This window comes from Populus nigra, chromosome 11, assembly GCF_951802175.1.
Source record: "Populus nigra chromosome 11, ddPopNigr1.1, whole genome shotgun sequence".
NCBI classification, from domain to species: Eukaryota; Viridiplantae; Streptophyta; class Magnoliopsida; order Malpighiales; family Salicaceae; genus Populus; species Populus nigra.
In genome coordinates this window covers 3,555,710-3,565,934 of record NC_084862.1, presented here as the reverse complement: position 1 = coordinate 3,565,934, position 10,225 = coordinate 3,555,710, and the positions used below count along the sequence as shown (strand labels likewise).

Here is a 10,225-nt window from a genome sequence, read left to right as displayed (position 1 = left end):
GCAAAGATGATATTTTTCCATGATTTTGAGATTTCGAGATTCCATGACAAACAAAACATAAAGTCCCACCGTAGTATCTTAAAGTTGAAGGTGTTGAGAGCCCTACGTCTCTTGTACAAATGCCACCCCAATCACTTGCTTGCATTGAGATAAAACCCTAGGCATGTTCATTTACCTACCTTCTTGTGGCAGCCCCAATGAAGCAAGAAGGATTTTTACTGTCTTCAGTGTGCTGTTCTCAACAACTGTTCCAGTTGCATCTGTGAATAGTGATGAAGCCAATATCCGGTACGACCTAAAAAAGAAATCAACACACAAAGATCTGGGAAGAGAATATAGATTGAAGAATTCAAAGTGAAGAATGTAATTGAATACATGGAAATTCTGTTCAAGTACAGTTTCAAACACATCATTTAGAGCAATTTCCGACAATTTCAGTTACAATGCGACAGTGAACCTCAAAAAATCAAAACTATAAACCTATCATCTCAATTCTAATGAAAGAAATAATTATAATTGTAGGAGTTTTTTTTTTGTGGTTGTTAATTTTGATGATACAAAGAAAATTATATGCATATAGAATCTGTAATTCTAGGAGTAATCTACTATTCCAGTCTTAAAATCAACTGTCACTGTCTTGTTGTCTAGCTTCAGTTTGTTTACACATGCAATCTGGCATGGGAAATGTGTAAAGTGATGCACTGGGCTTTCTTAATTCAGAGCCCTTCACATCACTGTGGCGAAGCATATTTTGCATCTGTCGCTTGAAGACCTCCCATCTGCAAAAAAATAAGACAAAAAGATAATGATCCTTTACTACATAATGCTCAAAACATGGAGGCCTGTTGAAAGACGTGTGTGAGAATAGATCACAGAATTTTGTATTTGACTAGCAAAACAATTAGAAACGTCATCAGGAATCTTTAAAAGCACGCCAAATTTTATGTCTGAGTTATGAATGGTAGATCCAGCAAGTGTTTCTGTCGAAATGGGGACAAAATAGAAGTCCAGAATGTATGGAATTGTTGTCCACTTCTCACTCTTCCTTTTACATCATGATTTGAATCTATCTTTACTCAAGTTTTGCTGTCTCTTTATCTCACCAACAACAGGAACAGGTTAACAATCCTTGTAACCAAGTAGATTATTGGCTAAACAGCTTTAAGCCCCCACATAAGTGCTAAATGCTACACATAAGGTTCAGAAATGAAATAGAAACTGAATTGCATACCTGATTGTGGGTTTATCAAATAAGAGAGCTAACTTTCTCTTGTCAGGATTGATTGTCTTGGCATGCCCTCCATACAAATAGCGCCTGTGACCCATTAAAAAGTGTGGAAAGTTCCCACCTTGTGTTGTGACAAAGACTTCACTATGCAGGCAAACCGTGTAGTCAAGAGCAGCCAACCTAGACGAGTGGCCCTACATCACATACTTCAGTATTACAAAGATTGATTTATTCATGTCTTTTACCAATTTCTATTTTACTTTTCACAGTAGGTGTTGACTCAATGACAGTAGGGAAAATTGCAGACTACAAGTGCATATAGAACTAGTTTGATACCTTAAATGGCACAAGTTCTTCAGCGGTAGCTAATGTGTCCTTCGTTTCTAAACGTGGAAACATCTGTTTAAGTGGAGCCATATACTTCTCTGCTTTATAAATATTACCTGCTGCGACATATACTGAGGTGGTATTATCAAAACCCATTCCCCTAAGCATCATCCCTACCTTCAATAGCAAGCAAGGTGATCCATCTTAATTGGTAAGTCTTTTAAGAACTTAAATCACAAATTACAGCTTTGTTTTGAACTAGATGGATATGTAAGAGAATAAATTTCAAAATACATGATTAATAATTGAAAACAGAAAAGGAATTTATATTTCGAAGTTAAAAAATGAGCATATAAGATAAACTTCCAAAATTCATTTCAAGGAAAAAAATGATTGATAATGCATGAATCTGAACAAAATGACTGCACTTTATAGCATCAGGAATCCTCCTTGACCCTGTTCAATAAAGAGCCACGCTAGTGACAGCTCCCAATTTCCCCCCTTTTCTTGTGTCATAGAAAAGTTATAGCTTGCAATGTTAAGAGAAAGGGCATACACTTTCAGGTCTGTTCATGCTCATTAAATTAACAAATCAGATGGAAACCAATAAAATTGATTTCTATAACATCATGTAAACTGCACCATCAGACAACTTTTACAAATTCGGACAGATTTTCAAGAATGAAAGAAGAATCCTACATGTTCATTGAATAGGCACTAGTCACAGCCCCCAATGGCCACTCCTTGTTCTTGTGTGCTTGGAGAGTTAAAACTTTCAGTGTCAACATATGGGCATAGATTTTCAGGCATGAAGCCAGAATTTATATGTGCTAACTTGATTTGCTGATCAGATGGACATTCTGTAAAATGATCTATTTCTAGAATATCACACAAAATGCATCATTATATATTTTCACAAATTTGAAATTTGCTTTAAAAAAATAGTGACTAAAGAATATTGGATGGGTCTCACAGCAATTAAAGGGATTAAGTTAGTCGAATACCTCCAATGGAGTTAAAGGGCACTTTCCATCCACACGATTTGCTCCTGGCCTTATTACTCTACCCCTTCTCCTAAATTTTCCTCTCCAAGCACTTTCTCGTGCAATATCCATCTCTCGTTTCTCTTCTTCCCCGCCATCATACTCACAGCATGAAAATGCAACCATATCCTTTCATAAAAATATTGACATTTAGAAAAGCATAGGATATAGCTAGAAAACCAACAACAGTACATCCTTAAACATAAGGAAATAAGAATGGCACCGTTTCAAACCGCAGATGCACCGAGACATATTTTCCCCCACTTTGAGAACTATTCTTGATCATCCGATCAACCATCTGCTCTGCAAGCATTCTTATGGATTCTGAAAACCTCAGGGCTTCAAAATTGGCTAAGCATCTAAGACCCTGGATATTTGGAGGAACTGCATGTGCCAACCTGTTGGAGAAAGGTGCAATGCGTACTGCCCTGCATGATAGAAAGAGAAAACTACAATCATACTAGCGCCCACAAATATATCTTACGTTCATGAAATTGACTGCGCACATTATAAAGAATAGCATCAAACTGCAAAAACTTCAAAGCTATCTGGTCTGACTGGGAGTCAGCTTTGACTAGTGCATACAGGCAATGCTGGTGCCTTATTTGTTTTTTCTCTTTTAAAACAAGTGTGTTTACTAGTGTTCGTTTGTGTGTACAAGTAAATACCATGTTGGATTGGCACACATGGTCCAAAACAACATCCTCTTTTATATCTAAGAGGTTTCTTTAGTACAAATCATCTGCAATTTCATTTAAAGCACCTATTCCTTTTCTTTTACATGTTAGAAGGAAAGTTTTTTCTGTTAAGGGTGTTTGCCATGTGTTCTACATCATATGCATGTATCAAGAAGTGGGTAATCAGAAGTGTCCATTTGCAATACGGAACAAGCATAACTGATTATGTCAACATTAACTTTGAATGTGTTCTCCACACATTCAAATGTGTTTATTGTCGCAGCAAAGATGCTTTTGCAAAGTAGTCTGGGCTGAAAACACCTATTTTATCGTTTTTTATGTGCTTTCCAATGTTTACTGAGACAATCATAGCACACCATGTAAAAGTCACCCAAAAAACATCAATCTGGTGCCTTTTCAGCCTAAGAGAACTTGCAATTGCATAGACAAAGGCACACAAGTCATGGACAGTTATACCTTGTAATGTACTGTGAGCACGTATAGTTGCTTAAATTTCCTATTTAACATTATTCTAATCAAAAGAGTCTTGACATGAATAAAATAAGTCCTTGGTTTTCCCAAAAGCTTTAAGAGTAACTTTTAGGTACCAGTGGAGGTTAGATTCCCTCAAAACAAACCACCGGCTAACCAAAAAACCCCTTTTTTTTTGTCTTCTCATCTATCAAGATAAGGAATGGCAAGAATAAGAAAAACAAGTCATGGGATCCCAATCTACTCAAGATGCACCAAATGGGATTGAATGAACCATGGTCTTCACCTTCATCTATACCATATTCTTAATCATCTGTCCAGCTACCCTCTTCCCATGATAAAAATAGCTTTCAACACTTCTGACTTGCTTCAAACTCGTCCTTGAAGTTGAAACAAAAATAAAGGCATCGTCCCTTCACTCCTTCAGTTCTATAATAATAGCTTTCCTAGCAAATAAAAATTACCTTGATTCTATCCTTCACTAGTTATGGAACCTTCTTGCCTGTGATAGAAGCAGTACATCATGGTGAGACGCCAAACTTGAGATGCATTCCACATGTGTATCGTCAAAGACAACAGAGGATAGCTCAGCTCGTCACTCTTTGGCGGCTGGGAGATTGGGCTTAAGCTCGTGTTATTAGATGCATTCCACTTGAGATGCATTCCACATGCATTCCACATGTGAAATAAAAATTACCTTGGAACCTTCTTGCCTGTGATAGAAGCAGTACATCATGGTGAGACGCCAAACTTGAGATGCATTCCACATGTGTATCGTCAAAGACAACAGAGGATAGCTCAGCTCGTCACTCTTTGGCGGCTGGGAGATTGGGCTTAAGCTCGTGTTATTAGATTTCATTCGGTTTTATTATTGGGCTTGATTTATGTTATTGTTGGACATTTTATTTGGTGGGCTATAAGCTCAATTTCTAGTTGTGTAAGGTTTTACTATTTATATGTACCCTTTTTACATTACAAATAGTTTATAATGAATTAAGAAAAATCTGTGGATTTCCTCCTTCCTTTCTTTTCCCTCTCTTCTCCTGCTCCTTCTCTTCTTCTTCCCAGCTCCCTCTTCCTCTTCGTCCTTCCTTTCTCTCCCCTTTGTTTATTCCTTTCTCTCCTTTCCTTTCTTCAAATCTTCATGTCCCGCAACACACCATGACATTGCTCTCAAGATCATATCATCTTGAAACCTTTATCTATCAAGAGATCTGAAAGTCCACAAGCTTCCACAATTGTATGAATACTTTCCTTCAGCCCAATCACAAAACACCCAACTTGAAGTACCTGACCTTGTGACTCTTTTCAGTGGTGGTACTTCATTTGTATTTAGCTTATCAAGCTAAAAGTCATATAGGATTTCTTTTATTCTTACCTTCTCTATGTTGACAGATGAGAACAGAGAAGGTAAAGGAAAATGGATGTTTTGTTCCCAATCATCGTTAGTAACTAAGGATTATTCATGAAGCTTTTGGAGAAACAAGTTGCATTTATTTAAATGAATGTTGTCCCACTTATCAACATATGCATGTGCTGTAGAATAAACATGGCAAGCACTCTTCATATTTTTTTCTTTCATTATTCTCATTTTTCACAAAAATATAAAACACTACTGTTGTGCACTTTTAAGACAAACAAGGACCAGCTATAAAAGAAACAAACAGGTGGGACACATGAAAAACTCATAAACTACAAAATCACACCATCCCCAGCCATGTCCTCTACCTAAATGTCAGAGGTGATTGTGTATAAGAATGATAAGCATACACAGCTATTCAGTTGAAGTAAAATGTCCACATATCATTTAAAATCAAACAACTAGTAATTTCTTTGTTTCCTTGGAGCTTTGGGAAACAGTCCCCGGTGACAATGTCAACAACAATAATTAAGAAAAAGTAAAACTGCATACCTCATCTGCCTCAGCTTTGGAAGAACCTTCTGAAGATAGTAGGTCGGGCTGGACCAAGCTTTTACCCTTAAGTTTACTATGCTGCTTATGTTATTATCAAACTGCTCAAGTACATCACTTGGGAGCTCTCGAACTACTTTCACATTATTCTTAAGTGCGTGTATGAAGAAATCTTCATCAAATATTTCTCCAAATTTACTGTCATTGAAAATAAAAAAGGAGAAAAAAAGTCATGATAACAAGAACTGTATTGGCATTAATTCTCACAAATCTGATTATAGAAAATAGTGAAATGTTTGCAAGGAAAAATAATAACTTCACCATGAAAAGAAATTGGACAAATTCCTATTATATAATAAAACAAGAAACAAGTTGCACAAATACTGTTTGGTGACAAAACTTGCTCATGTTGTGATATATTTACGTAATAGCAACCAGAATGTATCAAGTTTTATTTTGTTTATGTTCTAGTATAAGAGACATGTGGTTGCATTACCGTTATACTAACTGATACACAACAAACATGCAGAAAATCCTCAATTGTGTGTTCAAAAAGAAGAGCTGGCATTTGGTGACAGAAAATGTCACATTAGTCAAGTGTGAAGAAAAGTCAAGATGACCAGAATGAGGGTGGAGGAAAAAAGATAAAGCCACCATTTCTCCGAATGCTTGGAAGCTGTGTTTTCTTATATTGTTGAACATAATCATGCACCATGCAAGGATTGCTTAAAACAAGCAGAAAGGTGTCATTTGATCCAAAGGTTCTTGACAGCTGTCAGGAAACTCGGAGAAAGGAAGTGAAAGTTGTGATCTTTGCCTTGGCTCCAACATATTTTTTTCCATTGCAAAATTGAACAAACAATTGGTTGTAAGAGAAAGTTTTTACAACTTAAAATTCCTAAGATAGAACTTTATTATATTCTAAATGCACTGGTCATTGGCCAAGGTAGAGACATATTTGAAACCAACAAGGAAAACTTATGACCTATCATAAAGCAAACTGTTCAGTGAGATGGGATGGTCATGCATAATAACATTAATAACATGGAATAACAGTAATTACCTGGAATCTCTCCAAACACTATTTAGATGAAAAAATGGAATGACCAAAGTAGCATTCAGCAATCCTGCCACAGCAACTGCATCACATATCTGTATGCATTAAAAGGATTTTTTAATAAAAAAAAGGAAATAAAGTGAATGGTATGAATTATAAGACAGATGATTTGACAATAAATAGACCAAGAGCGCATTCAGATGTAGCCTTTTAATGATTAAAAGCAAAGGATAAAGTCAGCTTCACTTTAAAAGACAAAACATACCGATAAGCGTTGTTGATTCAAACCACCATTCGCTTCAATTATAAGGAAACCATTAGACTCTGGCAATTCTAAAAACCATTAAAGCACAAGAAAGCAGTTAGTTTCTCTTGATGCTTTAGCAAGCAAAAAAGAATGGCTAATACCATAAGAGATACTAATGTCTGAAAGGAGAGCTACATCAATAATGACAAATAAATATGTTTTCCCTGCATAAGCAAGTGAACCCTATGTTACCACCATATGTAACGAGTAAGCTATCACTACATTAGTGCATTAATGTTGCTTCTCCAAAAAATAACAAAAACATACAGATTGTCTGGATTATAAGATACATAACCAACATGAGACCACATGGCTATCCAAAATGTAACTCCAAAAAGATAGCTCAAGCACCAAATTTAGGCACTGCATACAAGCAAACATAGCTATTTGCAGATCTCGATGGGCTATAAAACCCACCAGCTTAGTTTTGATATTTTTGCTTACCATATTGAGATATCTTTTCCTAGCAATCAAATAAAAAAATTCATTGTAAGGTTGGCAGATAAATGTCATATGGGAATCCTACCTGCATCAGAGTAATTGCTGATGCCACTGGACTTCCAAGCTTGACGCAGTTTTGGATCCCATGCTGTCATCAACTGCATGATTTATTATTTGTCAGTTGTACACAGCATGGGGAATCATCTCAAGGGGAAGAAAAGCAAAAGAAAAGGAACAACAAAATGTTATATTTCAACAAAAATTACACACTGCACAGAGATGAAGACGAAAAGGCAGAAAAAATGCAGCTCTTATAAATATCTATCCGCAAAACATTGCAGTAGACACTATAATTGGAACGGCGGTTGTTATTAAATATATCAAGCATGTGTCAAACTGTTTATTTCTTCTTATCACTAAGACCAAACTTTATGAAGACAGGTGCCAAAGGAGTGTGCCCCCTTTTCATTATTTGTATCCAAGGCATCCTTCGTACCATTCAACATTTTTATTTCAAGTAGCTGCTCTTAAGAAAAACTCACCTCATAGAGTTGCAAGGTAAGGAATAGTATTGCACCTGTAATGGCACTTAAAAAAAAAATGTTTACATGCTCCCACACAACCCAATCCCATTCAACAATGTCTTAGCTGGAAAATCTTTCTATGAGTTGCTAATACAAAATCATCTCTTACCATTTCATCTTAAGTCCCTTTTCTGCCTCTCCTTTAACTCTTCTTTACTCCTACTATTTGGATCCAAGCACCCCTTCATTTCATCTCACGCCCCTTTTCTGCCTCTCCTTTAACTCTTCTTTACTCCTACTATTTGGATCCAAGCACCCCTTCATTTCATCTCACGCCCCTTTTCTGCCTCTCCTTTAACTCTTCTTTGCTCCTACTATTTGGATCCAAGCACCCCTTCACATTGGTGCGCACCCATAGAGCCATATTGCATTGGGGGCAAAGCCATCTCCAAGTACCTCTCATCTTATCCAATCAGTAGTCACCTCCACCTCTTCTTGATGCGCTCTCTTTTTATCATATCCATTCTTATCTTAACAATCCTATCTTCTGGACATGTTTCTTCACAGACCAGCACTCACTGTCACATAGCATACCTAGCCTAATTTTAGCTTTAAGAAATTTACCTTGCTGCTTAGCAAGTATTGTATGATCACAACGCCCTCAAGTCACATTCCTTGATTTCAAAAACCCTACTTTGATTTAAAGGTAGCATCTTCCTACATGCCTCCTTCCTTTCGTATGGCAAAACGTAGCAATTAAACTTAACAGATAAGACACATCACTCCATCATCTACACTCAAAACTCAAACCTAATAACACACTTCCATTCTTCGCCGTCAAGCTTTTACTAAACAGCAAGAGCTATAAATATCAGAAAAGAAGAGAAAAGAAAAGGGAAGAAACGCTACCGCATTGTGACTGCCATTGTTCTCAGCCTCCATATACGGCCAAAGCTTGTCAAAAACCTTAGGACTCCGGTACACCGTACCAGGAGGTGCACGTTTCCGTACAACAACACCGCCATTTTTCAAATTAACATCAAAATTCAAAGAACCCATATACAAAACCATCCCTGCAACATACAGCAATGGCGCAAACAGCAACAATCCTCTTCGCCTCAAAACCACCGTTACCACCATAAACATCAACCTCTCCACCACATGCTGCTTCCCCCCTCCTCCCCTACCGCCGCCGCCGCCGCCGCCCCCCGAAAAACCACCGCCAGGAGACGAATTGCTCTTTCCGCTGCTGCGGCTGTGACGGAGGCGAGGCGAGGAAGGAGGAGACGGCGTGGGGGTGGTTGTGACAGCGCGGCCGGTGGCCCCGGCGTTTCCGAGGCGACTGTAGCCGTGCATGCTGACCGAATTAAATTAAATGAAATCAGGGTTTTAGAGAAAAAAAAATAAAAACAAAAGCAGAAATTCTAATTCTATAGAGTTGAAAAATAAAAAATGAATAAAAAAACAAAGAGAGAGAGAGAGAGAGAGAGAGAGACGAAAAGGAGGAGGAAGATCTGAAAACGATTTTGGAGGATCTTATAGAGAAAACGATTGCATTAGGGAGTGACAGTTGACAGAAATTTTTATTATTATTATTATTATTATTTAAAAGAGAGAGAGATTCTTTTTAGTTTCATGTTCTACTTTTTCAATAGAATTTTGAGTTTTTTCTATAAATCAAATCAAAAAACCATTTAAAAAAGGATTGCAACGGGGTGTGGGTGTGCTTCAAGTGGGCACTGTTGAAAAGATGCGCCTTGTTTGCTTTCATAGGCAAGAAGACAAGAGAGGATGGTGTCTCCTCCGAGGGATGATCTGTATTTGGAAGCAAGAATTTGAGGGGTTTCTTTCCTTATTTTAAAGAGAGAAGATCAAAATAATTAATTTCACTGACCAAATTGAAATCCATTTTTTCATGTTAATCATGAGAGTGTGTGTTTAGCATTCTTTTTGTTCAGTTCATGAGCTTCTGTTCTGTTACAGCAGTGCCGCTAATAATAATCTCCATGGCCCTCTCCTCTCTCAGATACCTTCCACTAATGATAAATTTCATGGTGATCAAGTACTAAGAAGAAGCATCTATTATTTACTCATTGATCTTTTATTAAAGAAAAAAAAAAGATAAAATTCATTACTCATCGAAAAAATATATTTTCTTAAGATTTGTCTTTATCTATTTTTTTCTTTAAAATAAATTTAAAAAATAATTAATAGAAT

General features: G+C 36.9%; 1 protein-coding gene across 3 annotated transcripts; it reads right to left on the bottom strand.

Annotated features, from left to right (window-relative positions):
• Positions 1–348: 348 nt before the first annotated feature.
• Positions 349–9,949, bottom strand: LOC133706376 (O-fucosyltransferase 9). 3 transcript variants are annotated; one of them, XM_062131900.1, is made up of 10 exons: positions 8,918–9,941; positions 7,570–7,642; positions 7,002–7,069; positions 6,743–6,831; positions 5,680–5,877; positions 2,822–3,026; positions 2,560–2,727; positions 1,565–1,732; positions 1,232–1,422; positions 349–779 (listed from the first exon to the last, which is right to left on the bottom strand). In XM_062131900.1, exons 1-10 carry the CDS (start codon positions 9,362–9,364, stop codon positions 623–625), a joined length of 1,764 nt encoding a protein of 587 aa, XP_061987884.1. In that variant the 5' UTR covers positions 9,365–9,941; the 3' UTR covers positions 349–622. The 3 variants fall into 3 exon arrangements, with proteins under 3 accessions (XP_061987884.1, XP_061987886.1, XP_061987885.1); XM_062131902.1 differs by lacking the exon at positions 8,918–9,941 and adding an exon at positions 8,178–8,890; XM_062131901.1 differs by lacking the exon at positions 1,565–1,732 and having other exon boundaries at positions 8,918–9,949.
• Positions 9,950–10,225: the final 276 nt, after the last annotated feature.